Source organism: Scomber japonicus, chromosome 14, assembly GCF_027409825.1.
Source record: "Scomber japonicus isolate fScoJap1 chromosome 14, fScoJap1.pri, whole genome shotgun sequence".
In the NCBI taxonomy this organism is placed as follows: Eukaryota; Metazoa; Chordata; class Actinopteri; order Scombriformes; family Scombridae; genus Scomber; species Scomber japonicus.
Genome location: NC_070591.1, coordinates 12430669 through 12449527, shown reverse-complemented (window position 1 = coordinate 12449527; position 18859 = coordinate 12430669). Strand labels below are relative to the sequence as shown.

General features: G+C 41.0%; 2 protein-coding genes across 2 annotated transcripts in view; one reads left to right on the top strand and one right to left on the bottom strand.

Annotated features, from left to right (window-relative positions):
• The window catches only part of akt3a (v-akt murine thymoma viral oncogene homolog 3a), a 46547-nt gene extending 41175 nt beyond the window's left edge, over positions 1-5372 (top strand). Inside the window, exons 10-13 of the mRNA XM_053333156.1 lie at positions 2409-2623; positions 3254-3341; positions 4080-4182; positions 5197-5372. Coding sequence (XP_053189131.1) covers positions 2409-2623; positions 3254-3341; positions 4080-4182; positions 5197-5282 — 492 coding nt within the window. The 3' untranslated portion in view covers positions 5283-5372. The remainder of the gene's footprint in view (positions 1-2408; positions 2624-3253; positions 3342-4079; positions 4183-5196) is intronic.
• Positions 5373-9779: 4407 nt separating this feature from the next.
• sdccag8 (SHH signaling and ciliogenesis regulator sdccag8) overlaps positions 9780-18859 on the bottom strand; it is a 44490-nt gene continuing 35410 nt past the window's right edge. The window contains exons 17-18 of the mRNA XM_053333161.1: positions 11071-11197; positions 9780-10849 (exon numbers count right to left, since the gene is read on the bottom strand). Coding sequence (XP_053189136.1) covers positions 10811-10849; positions 11071-11197 — 166 coding nt within the window. The 3' untranslated portion in view covers positions 9780-10810. The remainder of the gene's footprint in view (positions 10850-11070; positions 11198-18859) is intronic.

Genomic DNA, 18859 nt, shown 5'->3' with positions numbered 1-18859 from the left:
GCAGGGACTGAAACAACACCAAACATCTCCTAGTTTGCTGCACTCTCAAAACTTTATGAATTTGATGAGGACGGATAAATATTCCATCTGCTGTGTGTGTGTGTGTATATGTTTGTGTGTGTGTGTGTGTGTGTTTGCGTGCGTGCATGTGTGTGTGTCTCTGACAGTCTCCCAGCAGTCTAAGCCAGTGTTATCCCTCCAGCCGTACCAATCAATAGTATATCTTGAGCTGGCGGCAGGCTTCGTTTTCCCAGCTCTTCTCTGCAGCTGCCAGCAGGGTGACCAGTTTAATGCACACACAAACACACACACATTTACACATAAAATAGCACTCATAACTCTCTTATTCACTTCCACGCACATGTTGACTTGCAGGCACTGCAGCAGCCGCCTGCATCATTAGCAGTTTAGTGTCGAGTGTGTTAGTTCAGTCAGTTAATGACCAACTTTCTGCCGTATTGAGCCAATGTGGAAACTCTCAGGCTGCATTTTTTCTCACCTGGTCTTAGTGCATGATATTTAACAGGATTTGTAATCGTGGGTATACAACAGAACCTCATCTGAATAGTGCATTTTATTATCAATTACTGCTAATTAAAAATAGGAACTTTAAGAACCCCTCATCATTTATATTGATTGTGGGTATATTACGACATGAGTTGTTAGCTCAAACATGCAGGGTCACTTATCTACAGTATCAAACAAACATTAAATACTTTTTTAAATTATTGTTGATGGTTTGCTGACCCTTTGCTGACAATATTACTGTACTTACATTATACAAAATGTACTTATTAGAAGTTGTATCACACAGATACATTTTTAAATGTCATACCCATGGATATTCATCAGTATAAAAGTAGCAGTTTAAAATTGATCAACTTAAAAGCAGAACCAACTCAAACCACCATCTTCTCATGTTTTGACACAATCATTGAAATGTTCATGTGCCTGAAATCTGGAACATTGGAACACAGGTACTTAAATATTAAGATTGTATTTCTGAAAACAGTACATTTTGCATTAGGTTTAGTATTTTTGTGTTTTCTGGTTATGTATTTTTACAGTTAGTCTGCAGTTTGGATAAAAATCAAGTCTCTATTCAACCAAAGCTTTGTATGTTCTGCTGTTGCCAGCGGCAGATACTACCTCTGTGTATAATATATTTTCAATTCTATCAATATTTGAACGCTTGCTGTACATATTAATCATGTAATTTTATGATGGTTATGTCAAAAACATTTTGTTTGTGCATTTGTGTCTGTTATCGTGTGCTCATGTCCACCCTGCCTGGTCCATTATTAACAGTGAGAAGATGTTATTATTATTGGCGAGATGTACAACATATGCTGTTCTGGCTGCTCGCCAACTCTGCCTGTCTCTCTGTCACACACACACAGACACACACATGCAACACATACACACACATCTATGCTCATCACGGTGTAACATGTTAATAAGCTTATTATATAAATGTGAGCCTCAACAGCACCTGAAATACCTGTCTTCTTGCATCTGCCTCCCTCCTCCTCTTCCTGCCTTCCTCGCTCTTCCAGAGGTGAGCGAACACACACCTGAAAGGATGAAAGAGAAGGAACGAGTGACATGATTAGAGGACAGAGAAGGCAGGATAAGACCGGATGGAGAGGACAGCACAAGGAGAACAGGGAGGGAATAGGAATAGGAAGGGAGCCCAGGTACAAGACTTTGATACAGGAGGGCCTTCTTTCACGACTCACAGTACATTACCTGTGCTCGCCAGCTTGGAGGCTGGACTGTAGAGGGCTGTTCCTGCCTTTTCCATCCAGGGACGTTCCTGTCTGTTCCTGCCAGGAGAGGATCAGTGTGCCAAAGATAGTTGGCAAGGACCAGAGGGGGCATCTGGTGGGCCACGCCAGCACACTGACTCCCTTACTGTAACAGTGGCCTCTGAAGACCTGCCATCCCATGATGTTTGCCTCTGTTTGTGTGTGTGTGTGTGTGTGTGTGTGTGTGTGTGTGTGTGTGTGTGTGTGTGTGTGTGTGTGTGTGTGTGTGTGTGTGTGTGTGTGTGTGTGTGTGTGTGTGTGTGTGTGTGTGTGTGTGTGTGTGTGTGTGTGTGTGTGTGTGTGTTTTTGCATTGAAAGAGGGGGCTCCTATCTAAACCTCAGCACTTGTTATCTCTGCATCGACTTCTATTCATCTCAGCTTTTAGTGTTTTTTTTATTTACTCCCTTGAGCAAAATGGCATATTGACTCTCCTTTGCTGTATTTCCTCGCTCATCTGTCTCTGTCTTGACTGAACACCTTGGGCAATGTATCTGTAAAATAAATGCATGAATGCAGAATAAAAGCAGATGCCCAATAAAACAAATGGTCCCATTAAAAAAACAACAACCTCTGAGTTTCTGTCTCTGTATCCTCCTCAGGTCCTGGAGGATAACGACTACGGCCGGGCGGTGGACTGGTGGGGTCTGGGCGTGGTGACATACGAGATGATGTGTGGCCGATTGCCCTTTTATAACCAGGACCACGAGAAACTGTTTGAGCTCATCCTCATGGAGGACATCAAGTTCCCACGCACTCTGTCGGCCGACGCCAAGTCCCTTCTGTCCGGCCTGCTCATTAAAGACCCCAACAAACGGTGCGTGTCAGAGGTTATTGTGTGTTACTGTACATAGAGATTTTTGTCCCTTATGTTTAAAATCACACAGAGGGATTCACTGTAGTAATTTGAATGTGTGACAGGTGCATTGGAGGCAAAGAACCCAAATAAAAATGGTGAATGTCTGCCTTGCTTCCTGCTGGTATATTTATTTTCATCTGGGATATAAACAAACATCAAAACTGTCCCATATATACAGCATATACATAGAATTTCTAGTTTTCTGATGTGTGAGAAAAAAAAACCTCATTACTTCTGTAGCAATGTGTGCTTCCTTTGGTGTTTCATTCACCAGTTAACCTCATATTTGTGGTCTTCTGATTTGATAATTTATCCAGTATTTTAGTTATATGTATGAAACTGTTAATTATGCTTGAAAATGTACTTGATAAAGACTGAAACATCATTCATAAATGTACCAGCAGCGAGTAAGTAAGCACAGTGTGTGGGAGTTTTTTTTCCCCTCTAAAAAAAGTATCTTTTCACCACTTCTGATAACTTTTCTCAGTTTGACTTTGTGTTTATCTTGCTGGTTCAAATCAAATGTTGCTTCTTCTGTTCTCAGTATTTTTTGTGTGATTATTAACATTCCTCACTCTTCTCCTCTAGGCTTGGTGGAGGACCAGACGACGCTAAAGAAATAATGAGACACAGCTTCTTCTCTGGAATTGACTGGCAGGATGTTTATGATAAAAAGGTGTGGAGCAGCATGATGGTTTAGTCCTATGTGTGCACTCTGACGTGTCAATATCTCATCGTAAAGATATGTAATTAAGTCATTTAACCTCCTGCGTGTTCAACCAGTTGAAACTTTGTTGAATTGTATTATATAGATGGTCAGGGTTAACTCATGTAAGCATACATATATACTGTACAGACAGGCAGATGTATAAAGCACATGGCATTATGGAGAGGTGTGACCTTGTATCCTGAAGGTCTGTCAGTGTGTGCATGTGTTTGCTCATATAACACCACCAAGTGTGACTCCTGTGTCCTGTGTGACAACACCTATTGCATGTTACACAGGTACTGAGCTTCCTCTCTTCACTTTGGTCTCTCCTCTTCTTTTCTTCACATCTTCTCCTCACATTCATGTTTGACTGTCTATCTGTTTTTTATCTAGTCTGCTGATGACAAAGGCACACACAAGTGCTTCTGAGTAGAGAACATACAGTGGAGTCTTAAAGTTTTTTTAAGATGATAGAGAGCAACTTTGATAATGCCGGTAAGGTGTGAATAAAGGTGAAGGCACAGACCCTGCTGTTTCTGAGCTTTACACCCACTACCATAATTTGCGATCACCTACAGGAGGTTTTGTGACTCCGAGAGTTTGATTTTATACAAGCAGCTGCTCTGTGGTTTGAAACAATTTTGCCCGCATTGTTGTACAATCTAATTTTCCCTCTGTGTGTCGTCCTCCCCTTTTTTGTCCCAGCTGGTTCCTCCGTTCAAGCCTCAGGTGACGTCGGAGACAGACACCAGATACTTTGACGAGGAGTTCACAGCCCAGACCATCACGATAACTCCACCAGAGAAATGTGAGTCTCTTCTATATCAGTCTCTCCCTCTTTCTCTCTTTCTCTGTCACACATGTATGCACAAACATATGCCCGCATTAAAACTTGACAAAATCTCACTTTCATTTTTGTTTATGCAAATATTCTCAGTGGAGAGAAGTGTATAAATAAGCAGAGTGGCAGAAAAATGCTAATTTATTGGTTTGGGGTATGTGTGTTTATCAACTTCATATAAGTAATGTTTTAAGATTACCATGAAAATAGAAAACCAGCATCTGACAGCCAAAAAAATCAGTTTCAAGTAGTGTACATTTGAATTGTTATATTAGAATTAATTTCTCTAAATGATCATGATGTTAATAAAGTTGTTTGTGTAGTTGCACATTCAGGAGATTGTATTTGATAAGCAGCTGAAAGTGATCAAATTGAGCTTTTTTTAACTCACATTTATTACTTTAATAATCACAGTTTTACACAATTTCTTAGTAACAAGTTACATTTTGTGTGTGTGTACGTGTGCTGCCATCTCTCTTTTTTGAGGTGAGACATTTCCTCTTGAATTAACTTGGAGAACAAACACTCAAACGTGCCATTTTCTGTTTATTCAAGTGTCTCTGTAATAGTCCTCAGGCCACACGCTGCTCTTCACAGGCTTTAGAAATAAAGATACAGGTTTCAAAATGCTCGGCACTGAATTATGCATGAGTTGAACCGGTGTGTCTCTCTGCACTAATGTGAGGTTCCACTTGTTTTGTAGGTCACACATCAGTTAGTTAGTTAGCGATTGATTGGCACATCAAAGACACACTTGTTAATTGAAGCATGTTCAGTTTAAATCTACGGATCACAAACACAACACTCAGTGATGTTTAAACAACAGTAATTTTGAGATGGTAAAACATACCTGGCAATGTATAGATTGCATGTTTTGATGTTATGTATTTACATTACCTGAAAAAGTGACATGTAATGATAAAAGAAGGGATGAATGCAGTCATTAATTAACTAGGAATCTGCATTGTTTTCATGTCTTAGTTGACGAGGACGGGATGGACTGTCTGGACAACGAGAGAAGACCGCACTTCCCACAGTTCTCCTACTCTGCCAGTGGGCGGGAATGAACTGTCCATCATGTTGACGTCATCACAGCTGGTCTCTGAGGTCATCCCTGTGGGACAAAAAGACTCACAGCTTTGGACCAACCCAGAACAACCCTGACTTGAAGGATTTTGCCCATCTTCTCCTCCTCCTCTCTTTTTCACCTCTCCAATCTTCCTCTCGTTTTTTTTTTTTTTTTTTAATATTTTTGTGAAATCCCTTTTTAGAGAGATGCTTTCTCACAGGTACAAACTTCCAGACAAAATTACCCTCTAATCCTGCACTGCAACTCTAGGTGATCCAAACTGTGATGGGATCAGTTACTGTGTAATGTCCCTTTAATGAAAGGAGCATCGCTGGTGGCCTGCTGTGCTTTGACGGTCCCGTCAAACCCATGTCTAAAAAAAACAAAAAAACCCAAACTAACTAGACACTTCTGATCGAGTTAGATAACAGCTGATGCATTTTTAAGGGGACGTTTTGTGGCTTCTTATCTGTATGATGGAGATACAGCGTTTTAAGTCATTCAAACCCAAACTGCCATTACTGGTTGTATCTCAGGCTTTTGCAAACAGACAGATACTCAGACTCACACAGACACTCGAGTCTGATTTCAAATCCTCACATTGATAATTCTGGGATTGACTGAGGCTGCCTGGCATTAAGGACGCAGTTGTCAACAGTGAGCAGAATCCCACACACCTCATGTCGTAGACAGACTCGAGCAGGATTTGACTCAGGTTTTGCTCAGTGCAATTCATTATTGTTGTTGCTGCTATTTCAACCACTACCACAACTATTACAGGTACTACTACTACTCCTCCTACTATACTACTACTGCTATTACTAAAACCCGGTGCTACACTACTAGCTTAATGCTGCAGGTCATTACACAGGCGCCAGCAACACATCGTCTATGCTTGTACAGCTGCAGAACAGGTGTTACTGCTGCTCCTAATGTACAGCTATTACTCATCACCTCAGTAGATTAAGAAGATAAAAAGGATGTCATGTTTGTGTGTGCGCGTGCGTGCTTGTGTGAGCGACTTTGAGGAACTATTAAGGGTTTGTGTTGAAGAAAGCACCTCAAAGCACAGCAGTTCAGAAGGCTAAAGCTCCCAAACCTTGAGCTTTACTACGTTACCCACAATGCAGTGCAAGGTGGTTGATTTATCTGTCAATGCAGAGGTGAAAATGAGAGGAAAATGGTTGACTTGAATGTTCTCCCCAGAGGTTTTTTCTTTTTTTTTTTTTTTTTTGGTTTAAAAAAAAAAAAAGCTAAGTCCCTCTGAGTTTAAATCTCTACTGTCCCCAAAAGGGAAAAAAACAAACAAAAAATGAAACGGTACTTTGTCTCGATGATGGAAAGCTTTACTGTGACATATTGTTATCTTGGCTTTGGGAACCACACGGCTGTACCTCTCTGTCTTTGTGCAGGAAAAGTGAAACTGCAACAGGAACAGATTCACCACAGAGCGAAAAGAGAAATACGGGAAAGCAGGGTTGGGCATTGGTTGAGATGAGATGAAAGAGAGTAAAAGTGTAAAAATCTCCAAGAATGATACCATATGAAATATTTATGATAAGTTATGATGTATTGATGAGCGAGATAGCAGCTGTTTCCTGTGAGTTTCTTATGAAGGATGTTTAAAAAGAAGACATTATGGTCTGTGTGGAGGTATGCATCAACAGTTATGGGTTTACACCAATCACAGCAATGGCTATAATATATATATGTTCTATTTATTGTTCTACTCATTGGTTTTATATTTAAACTTTTTCTATTGTTATTACATTATTTTAGAGAAAAATATTGTTATTTCTTAGGGCTGAGAGGAAAAAAAAGGCACCTCAAGAAACAAAAATGGCTGAAGAATGTAGGAGGGAAAGCAGATAGCCTTCCTGCTCCATTGTTTATTTAAATTACATTTTTGTGTTGTTTTGTGACCAAAATGTGACAGAGGAGAAATGACAGGACACACTGAAGACAGCTGATAGTTTACTGTGAATTTATTGAGGGAAGAAAAAATAGTTTGGGATGGGGATAGAAAGCCAGGAATTTATTCACAGTTTCTTTCTCTTAAATTTATCCAAATCACGGCTTTTCTCACCTGATTGGATATTGACACAAATGTTCCCAAATGTATTTGATCTTACCACAGGTGTGTGTTGGTGAAGGCTGAGGCACAGTTCAGAAACAAAAGGCGAAGTGGAAGTTGAGCAGAAAGGGAACAAATGCAGCACAGAAGTCTGAATGTAAAACGGTAAGGGTGAAAAAGACTCAATACTGAACTGTAATTGTTACGTGTAAGTGTGTCGAGAGCAGAGTAGCGGAAGAAGTCGAAAGAGTGGCACAACAGTGTTAGAATATGAAATGTGACAAATATGGAAGGAAGTGTAATAAAGTCTGTCTGTGTATTTATTTATTAAGATTTTAGTTGAAATAGAGCATTTTCCTCACTTCACATTCCTTTTATTTAAAGAGTGGAGATGATTAGAGTTGGGTTGTGACCCTGCACATCTCTGTCTTTACTATGTGCTGTCATTTCTCTGCTCTGGACTTTGTTTGTGGTTGTTGAGTCGTCACGTCTTCCAGTCTGACCAACAAGATTTCAAATCCCCCTTCGATTTTCTCGGTCTTTAAACGCCGGGTAAGCCTTATGGTTTAGCTCAAAATAAGTTTAAGAAAAAAACTTTGACATCCAGCACTTCAGAGTCAAATTGCCAGTTGTGAGGATATATATTTTTTAAAAAACAAAAATTGAAATCTCAACTGCATCCAATAATCCAAAAAAAACCAAACATTTGTGTTCATGTGCGTTTTTACTGAGGAAGACGTCACCTTCAGTATCTGGATGACACAGATTCAAATGAGAGCACCAGGGGATGTGCTCTTATTAGATATAGACAAATGTATTCCATCTATTTATTTGAATGTTTTTATTATTATCAATGACGGATAACTTGAATTTCTTTTCTAATTAATTTATTTGATGTCATTTTGTTTTTGGAGTTTAGCTGTAAGGGGGTGTAGTTGTGTTTCATTCTGCAGTTGAAGTCTTCAGAGACTTTGTTTTAAAAATAAATGCCTCCTCTTTTTTTTTTTTTTTCTTTCCAGATATCTCTTATACGACACATTACCTGTTTTTCCGCTGCTCTTGAGTCCATATGCTTTACTCTTGCACATCCATTAAATTGCTAATAGCTAGCAAAGGCGCTTTATGGCAGAAAGTATAAAAGGATGGCGCTGGCCTGCATGCTGTAGTCCTCCTCTGTCCGCACAACCAGTCCTGAGTCAAAGTAACACTTAGAACTCTTATGAAAAATACTTCTGTGTGATCGATTGAGCTTGTCTGGCAGAGCTGAGGTGGCCGAATAGTTCAAAATGAGTACAAATCCCACCCAGCTGGCACTCTCGTCATGCTCAAGCAAACGCTCCCAAGTATTTGGAAGGATTTCAGCTTTGATTTGACCCAGGTCTGCAAGCGACTGAGGAGTTATAGCTGTATGTGCACGCTTAACGCCAAAACCATTAGAAACCAGAGTTCATAAAATACTGCTTTGTTGCTTTGGCCACAGCACTTTCACATCCACCACTTTTTATATGATTCAGAGGAATTTGATTCAGCCCTGCTTTAAAAGGAAGATTTTTAGCTTTTTTATGTTTTTAAGAAATGGAGGATTTGAAAGCACATCTCCCCGCCACATATTTGATTTTGCTCTGATTATCTAGAGTTGGCAAAACCTGGTGTGATCATGTCCCTCATATGCTAGAGTTGTCCTAGCTGGGGCAAAAACAGACAAGTCAGTGCAGTCACTCAGTGAGAAGTTTCCATAAATTGGTCAGACTTTATAAAGTGTTTGGGAAAAATCTGCTGAGCAATCATTGCATCTTCACTGACTCCTCTTCCTCTTCTGTTTTTAAAAGTTTTCCCTCCAACTCTGCTTGTTCAGTCTCAAAGAAAGAGGCTGATTTCTAGGGTCAGAGATCATTTAAAGAAAGAAATATTTTCCTTCTAATTCTGTAAGTGGAGAATGTGGAGCTTAGTAATCCTCTTCATCGATGTGAGTTTTCCCTTAATAACCATGATTATTAATCAGTTGTGGGCACACTTTGTCTCAGCTGTTATCACCAAACAGAGGTTCTCCGACTGGATGCTGACGTTCAGTTTCAGCCTCTGCACAGCTTTACTGGTGCCCCCGACTGGTGTAAGTGTACAGTATGTGAGATATCGGACGCTGCACTGACAGTGTTCACTCTTAAGCTGCTGCTGTTTGTACTGTACATCTATCACACAACAGATCTGACTCCAATAGTATTTGAATAATATGTTAAATCCTTTCAAAGACTTAAGCTGCTCTGTATTTATCTTGCACGTTGTTAATAAAGTGATGGTGGCAGCCAAAAATCACAAACCATGCTCCGCCTGTCGTTTAATGCAGATAATACAGAAACAGCTCAAGTGTTTGGAAGGATTTCTGATAGTATTTGACCTCATGTCCGCGACAGAATCCCTCCCCTCTCTTCTCTCTCTGGTACTAGTCTATTATCATCTTGATTATTAACATGAACAAGCATGAAATGCATTTATTTATAAACAGCAAACAAAAAATGGCAAACATGTACAAATATTACAAAGTGTAACTGACTTTTAATTTCATGTCCATGTCCATCTACTGTAGCTTTACAGCTGTGTGAGACATTTCTGAGTGGGCCCGTTTCCCTGAAGCACTGTAATACTGAAGTCAGCTCTGCTCCGTGACTTGTCAGCGGAGCAGAGCTGATGTTGACTCTGAGACAGTGTCGGGAAACCCAGCAGATCCAGAAAGATTCAGAGAAAAGCAGATCAAACAGCCTTTTTCTGTCCCTCATGCTGTCAGGATGCTGGCCAGTGAGGCCGCGAGGATGTGAAAACAACAAATTACCATCAACATGAAGCTGTTTTTTACACTGTACATCCTTAGTATTTTTACACATAAAATGTATATGATAGGGATGCACATTATTTTCCTTCTTACAGACAGCTTCAATAAAGCACTATGTCAATCTGCTGTAATGGTGTGGGCTTTTTGTTTGTTTTATAGCTAAAAAAAATCATATTTACTTCCTTTTAGCTCAAGATTATCATAAGAAAATCTAGAAAGCTGTATTTAATTAATAATTCAGTCCATCCCAAAAGCTCATAAATGTACCACAGATTTTTTTTTAAATTAAATCTGTAAAGAAATCACAAAAAAATGTTTTATATAAAAACATTAAAACATCATCCTAATGCCTCTAAACACTCTATATACTGCAGCAACAGTCCATTGCAAAATATAAAATAGAAACCTGATTTTCAGTTCCGGTAAAACATAATGTAAACATTTTGTGTTCACTGCATCTTAATATAAAATAAACACATGTACTGTATATGTATCAGTCTTCCTGCACTTCAGCCATTGAAAAGAAAAGAGTAACAGTTTGACAGGAGATTTCTGATGCTGAAAAAATCCACACAGAAGAGCAGGGGTGATGATGAGGAAGAGGGAGAAGGCAGGCAGGACAGACTCATGTGGTCAGGGTGTCGACTCGTCTTGTGTTGGGAAGCTAGAAAAACACACACGACGTTCAATAGAAGTTGTTTGTGAGCGTCTATACATGTTTCCAGCATCATTAGTCACGAAGAGACAAAGGTCTTCTTACAGGTTTAATTTTAGTAAACTGACAACTATAACATCCTCCAGAGGAGAAGAGACACCGTCACAAATTAATTTAGTAACAGAGTGGTGACTCACACACTCCTTCCTGTGTGTGTGTGTGTTTTTTACCTCTATGCGTAGGTTCTGCATCTCCTCATTGAGTGTGTTTCTCTCCTGCATCAGCTGGCTCTGTTTGGCCAACAGCTCACACACCTGCTGGGCACTGCTCTGACAGTGACGGTCCAACTGCTGCAGCCTGCAAAACACACACACACACACATAGTCTAAACGCGGTGTGTGAAAGAGTTCATTGTCTGCAGGAGCGGCTGTGTTCGAGGGGTCACACTAATTGGGACGTCCCAGTAATGATCAACATTTTTCTCCATAATCACACATACTGTTTAACTCTGTGACGAGACCTACAGAGACTGAGGAGAAAAACTTTTTTTTTTGTTGGCTGATAGATCAAATATTTTGATTGATTGATTGATTGATTGACTGTCCAGACACACTCACGTGGAGAGCTGTGAAAATAAACCCAGCTGTTCTCAACAGGCTCTCGAGACAGCCAACATCTTCGTCTTGGACTGATGAGTGATATGTTTCTTGAGCCAATCAGCAGCAAATACACAGTACAAGACACCTAAAGAGTCCGTTTACTCAAAGAGATTTTTGTCTCCACTCTAATACAACAGAGGTGAATAGCATTTGGTTTGAGAAATGGCATTTTAGTCATTTACAACATCTCCTTCTCTCTTTCTCTGTTTTACTTTGGATCAGCCACAGAACGTGCCAATTTTTTCAGTGTGTACAAAATCCAACAAAAACTGTCAAATTAACATCTGTGGATTATCCAGAGTAAAAGAGACACTGATGTGAACTAAATCACTTGAATTTTGAGCTATGTGTCAATAGAAACTGTTGTGAAGGAGGAACTAAAACCTGATAAAATAATAAATCTTAATTCAATAAAAAATACTATTATTTCAGTTTATGACGTCATTAATTTTAAAATGGGTGGTAGTCTCAGTTTGTTTGATGTCCATCATCAGCTCCTGTTAGCGTGCATTTTGGACACACCCTTCCCATTTATTTGAATGAGGAAGTGAATCCAAACTTTTGGCGGGTACTGTATGCAGAAAAAAAAAAATCATCGTAGTAGAAACATTAATCCAGCAGTTCTGCTTTTTTGTGTAAATATATTTATTACAATATTAATTTTTGTGGGTTTAATTGTTACAATTTTTTAACTGTCATAGAAACAGTTTGTGGATCGGTGACTTGGATTTGGTTTGATCGCTGCTTTTCAGCTAATGCATCACCTCCTCGTCTGTAGGCGCAGTATTAAACTTACTCTGCTGTCACATCCACGTAAACAGTGTTATTATTTGATCAACACAAAGTCCAGTGATATTAAAAGCTCTTTGTGGATCCGGCTCTCTTTCAATATTTACAACATTTGGTTTTATATCAGCCAGAGGATACGTTCCTCTCGCACAGTTTCAGTCAATATTGTGCTTGTGGGTGTGTGGAATTTTGTTAGGTCTTGGGAAGCTCTTCCAGTTTAAACACCGACTTTGTCGGGACCAATTGTCCAAAGCCTGGTCCTAATGAGGCAAAACGTCTTTCCTGAAGTCCTGGTTAGGGTTATGGGTCAGGTGTGAATGGAGGTTAGATAAAGGTTTGGGTTAGAGTTTGGGGGCTGTCAATGCAATGGCCTCACAAAGATAGCTGTGCAAACCCGTGTGTGTGCGTGTGTGTGAGTGAGAGAGAGAGAGTATAGGTATTTTCCAGCTGGGGTTTGGGTCCATGAATAGTGTTAAAAGTGTTAAATGTGATTTGGGGGTGGAGGTGGAGTATCTGTTAAAATATTTCCCACCAGCAGCTCATTATTTCATCCATTCAGTTATTCATCTCTTCCTCTAGTGCAGCAGTGAGCTTGCTATCACGCACGCACGCACACACACACATGCACACACACGCACGCGCACACATGCACACACACGCACACACACGCACACACAGCTATCCTTGAGAGGACATTGTATTGACTTCCATTAACAGCCTAACCTAAATATTTACGTTAACCATAACCAATTCATGCCTAACCTTAATTCCTTGACCAGGTCCTCAGAAATGACATTTTGCTTCATTAGGACCAGACTTTAGTCTCCATGAATACGACTGGTCCCTACAAGGTTGGTATTTATACCAGAAAAGGTCCCAATGAGGTAGCAAAAACGTGCGTGCACACACAGGTTTATGTAAGTTACTTGTGGGGTATTAACGTGAACTTTTTTCTTTCATTTGTCTAATTTCCTGAAGACTTACCCTAACATTAATCACTGACCCAAAAAATAAGCATTTTACCAATTCAGGACACAACTTTGGTCCCCAATTGCACAAGCTGTCCCTCAATTAACTGGTCTTAAGTCTAGCATGTGTCCCTGAACATGACTTAAGTCATACCCACACACACTCCTACCGTCCTGATAATGAGACGGAAGGAAACTCTCAGCACTGGAATCCACATTTGCATTTTCAACCAGCCATCAATATTTATCCGTATTTTTCTTACAACAGGGAAGTATCTTTTTTGTCTCACTTGACATCCTACAAGATGTTTAAGTTGTCTTTTAGAAGTATATGTTTATGTTCATGTGCAAAGTAGTACTTCCCTGCTGCCTTACAAATAACACACTTTAGTATATCAGTGGCTGCCATCCTGGATGTCCGGCCCCTCAAAGGGTCACAAGAGTCAATCTGAGAAGTTGTGAGATGATTAAGAAAGTTAAGAAAGACAAATAAAAAACAGCATATCTGTAATTTTGTGTCAAATCTTTCCTTCTTAACAGTTTGACAGCAATCTGATAAGTGAACTCTGCTCAGATGTCAAACATATGCAGCCTGTGATGAGGATGAGGAGTCTTGAGTAGACGTTACATGGCTATGAAGCCAAAAAGGTTGTACTGTGTTTTTATATGAAATACTCTTCAAAGTAACGATCTTTGACTTTGTCTGTCACTGTTTCAACAGGTTCAAAAGGCGACAAGAAAGGCAGGAATGAGGAGTGGGATAAAGAAGAGTAGGAGGAGGAGGATGAAGAGAGTTGTGGCTTGGGGCACAGAGAGACAGAGAGAGGTAGCTGGGGGGGAGACAGATGCCCCTGCCCTGCTGGTCATGTTGGCAGTGGCAGGGCTGCCTGTGTGTGACAGAAGGGGGGAGGCGAACATCCCAACTCTCCCCCACAATCTGCTCCCTGCCCCCCCCACACATTCTGCCCCGCTTGTCCTCACTCTGCCCCGCACTGTGCCGTCTTCCACCGCAGGGTTTAATCCTGCTTCTGCCTGTCCCTCTTCCTTCAGGCCTCAAGTTTCTCAGCACCCTTTTTCATTGCCGTCAGGACTCCCTGCTTACTTCCTGCCCTCCTTGATCCTCCATCCTTCCATCCTGACTGAAAAGCTACTAGGTGGTTTATCCCAGACCTGGAGGCTCTGTCCAGTCCTGGAGGCTGAGGGCGATGACTTCCCTCACCGCCTGGTGCAACAACAGTCGGCTGCCAAGCTGTCCTCACCAGCCAAACCCATCTCCATCCTCCCATTCTCCTCCTCCCTCCTATGCCATCACACAGCACCACAGCAGGACGCAGCAGGGTCCTGCCACGTCACACAGTAACACACACACACACACACACACACACACACACACACACACACACACACACACACACACACACACACACACACACACACACACACACACACACACACACACACACACACACACACACACACACACACACACACACACACACACACACACACACACACACACACACACACAAAAAGAGCCCCGCTGTGAGTGAAGGCACAAAATACAGACACTACCGATGTGCTACACACACAACGCAGGAGATATCACCTACACACATACACACACACACAGACGAGGACCTAAAGGTCAGAAACAGAGCCTGTTGTTCTGATCTGTAAATTTTTGATGAGCAAAGTTTTGAGAGTGTGTCAACTGAAGGCCTTCAACTCAACACCGCTGAACTAATCAGAGCCACCCTGAGAAAATGTGAATCTTTATCCAATCACAGCCTCTCATCTTGATGTCTGAAGATGTATGAAACACTTTAAAATAGCTTTCTCCCGTAAAATAATCTGCAGCAGAGTTTTAGAGAAGATTTATTCACTTATTGATTGACTCAGTCTGCTGATCTGCTGACATGGCATCTTGATAACGTAAACTAAATGTTATCTACCTTCTCTGAGGAATCACGCTGCACATTCAGTTCATGCAAATTACCAAAAAACATGATTTCCAGAGATATATCGAGCAGTGTGGACAGTTTTTGTTTTACTTTGCTAATTTTCTAGAAATCAGTCTCTAAATGTTTCTGCCTTCACTATACATGGAGATTTTGTTTGTGGTGCTTACAGCACATTGTGGCATCATGTTTCACTATTTTAATTCATTTTACAAAGCAAATGATTAATCAAGGTAATAGTCTGCAGATTAATCAATAATAAAAATAAAAGTTAGCTGCAGCCTTAATGATCCAAATTGATGCAGCAGAGGCTGAAACCTCCTGACTTTGAGTCCAGAGAGTATGAGTCAAGCTCAAGAAATACTGGATCCTACATTTCCCATAAAGCATGCGGATAGCCTCTTTGAACCCCACTAGCCCAGTTTTTCACACAGGCTTTCTGTTCAAAGTTTTAGCCTCCGAGCTGAGATAACCCTGATGACATCACTCTGACATCATCCGGGTTGTATCCTTCACAGCCATAGACGCTGTTACAACCGTACATACACTTATTTCGATGTTTACATTTTGATTAGTGTGACATCTGAGAACAAAGCAATCTTCATGTTACATTATTTTCAGTTCTAGTTTTCCATTTATAAATTAGTGTCACTAAGTTGTAAAATATCCTGAATGCAGTTATTAAGGAGAAACGGCGACGCTGCTAATGAAACAAATTCCAGTAGTGGAGGTTCAAACACTGCGGCATGAATGCTGCAACATGCCAGCAGCCATTCACACATGCCAGTCGAACAGAAAGTCAGCTGAATGGGCAGCCAGTAAATCAGTCGGTCAGGTCGCGCTCTGAGATGTTTAAAGCTGCTGCAGGTTGTAAGCTGAAGGTTTATGTAATGCAGTAAGTAAAGCTTTGACCCTGGCACACACATAAACAACCACACACACTCAGTTTGTCTGGCCAGAGAGCTGCCAACCTTTGGCCTCCTTATTCAACACACACACACTCACTCTCTCTCTCTCTCTCTCTCTCTCTAATCCACCGCTTGTCTCACCTTGCATACCCTGCCTCAGAGGGGGATGTGTGTGTGTGATTAAGGTAGCGCTCCTTCCAGCAGCTAAAGCAGCAAATCCAATAACTGGCCTCTATCGACTGGCACACTCATTAATTAGGGCTTAATACGGCTTAATGCTCGGGCACTGCCCTAGACCAGCACACACACACGCACGCACACACTGCAGGCTGGCTCGCCTCTGCCTACTGCCTGGAACTGGTGATGAGAGAAGGAAGCTTGGATGGATTTGTGGATGGAATGATGGAAAAACAGATAAATAGATGTTTAGGTGGAGAAGATCTGCAGTTTGTGGGTAAAAAAACAAACAAAAAATGAGGGTTGACAGTTTGTGGTGTCAGTGAAGTGCAGGACAGAAGCAAAGGAGGGACAGAGGAAACAAAGAGGCTGAAGGATCCAGCTCCAGCCGTCACCTCCCTGCCGCCTGCTGCTGGCCTGGCTGACGGCTGATGGGAGGGTTGTGGAGGGGGGTTGGAAGGAGGGGAGCCTCCCCGCTGACCTGGTGAAAGGACACCACCTGCTGGATCCCATGGTTAACTGACACGCACACGCACACGCACACACACACACACACACACATGCACACACGCACACACACACACGACAAACACCTACACTGAAAAAAATTCCTCAATTATCCTCCAAAAAATACCTGAAACCATTTCCAGAGCAGTTCCAAGTGTGTGTTTTTGCTCTCCGGCACACAAACTAAAAGCAGGTTTTGCTGGGAGGCAGTTTGCAGTAATTTCCCCTGACAGCCCGATAATCAAACTCTGCTCACAATCTGCACCTCGAACCACCGCACTCTCTATTGACTGCTGCTACTAAGGAGATTAATTACAACACACACAAACACAGTCACCTCTCTGTGGTATACATCAGTCGTAGCCCACAGCTAACGTCTAAACTCTGCTGTGTCTGTGTGTGTATGTGTGTTTTTGTCTGTGTTTGCATATTTATTTACAGGTGGGAGCATATGTCCTAAAGGCACGGTCCAAAGGGAAAGTGCTAACGTCATGTTAGAGAAACAGAGAGACGGTAATAGAAAAAAAAAAAAGGAAGATCTGGAAACAGCGTGCAGGTCTGTCATTCAACAGTCCCATATGACTGTGTTAGTTTTTATTACTCCACAAATCCGCTAGTGGAGCGTGTCACTTTAAGAAAATATTTAATAGATGGCAAATACATGATCAAAATCCACACAGTAAACTAATGTCTTACTGTATATTCTGTATGTTTCCAAAAAATAACTACACAGCATGGATAATACTGAGTAACATTACAGTACAATGTACTTCACATTTAAATATCCAAAATGTCCTTTTATAGCAAATTTTTAGTGTGAAGTTGAATGTGGGGTACAAATAAAGATCAAATTTCAACGGTGTTCCTGTAACGAGATCTAAAGGGAGATGAAGGAGAACACACACAAACACACGCTCACACACACACGCACAAATCTGAACATACCCAAATAAAATCAGTAAAATTAAATAGGACTCTGCTAGAAACCCTTAAAGATCATGAAAAATCTGAACCTCGAACACACTAACCTTTGGCTAACTCAACCTGCGTGTGTGTGTGTGTGTGTGTAGCAGGCGGGGGGCCTTGGGGGGGAGAGAATGCAGGCAGACGGCCTTGGCTTGCCTGGTTACAACAACACCGCCAGGGGCATGAAGGCTGCAGCTGCCATACACACACACACACACATACACTCACATACACAAAACCATATTTCGCCCAATCCCATACCCACCATCACCACCCTCACACCCCAGAGCTCGAGCTAAATCTTGGCTGGCACACAACTGCACTCAAGAATGTATGTGTGTGTGTGTGTGTGTGTGTGTGTGTGTGTGTGTGTGTGTGTGTGTGTGCCTGAAGGCTATGCCCCTCTCCCTCTCCACCAACCTGTCATGCCAGTTGTTGCTCTTGCTAACATGCATATTTGACATGGAAACATGATTGGTGACACTGTGGGTTTTGATCTGGATGAGACAAACATGCGTTGTTCCCTCTCTGCGTTTGATTTTCTTTGCTTTTCTTCATGTTGCCTGTTAGTTGGGTTTTTTTTTTCAGTTTCAGACATGAACTCACTCTTCGCATCTTCTGGCAATTTAACATGTCCGCGTCATGTTTGAAAGACACTGAGTCTGTTTATATTAAAGGTTAATTCTTTCACATAAGGTTATTCCTCTTGTGATTTGAAAGGAGACACACATAAGATCACTTTAAATGTCTCAATATAAAAGTATGTAGATATTAATCATCCAAAAGTCTGCCATTACTTTCCCATAGGTGATATAGTTAGTATTTACTTAACATTTATATAAAATATGTGTATTGTGCTGCATTAACATTTCATCATTAACCCTAACAAGGAAATACAATCCATTTAATGGGTATTTTAAAGATGTGTTTCAATTATATTTTTTTCTTGTGATGTAGAACTTTAAAAACTCCCATTCCTCTGATCATTAGCCAACTCCTCCAAAATATTCAAATGCCCCAAAACATTGACTGCTTAAAAAAGATGAAAAATCAGTAAACCACAGTAAATGAAATGACAAAGTTTAGG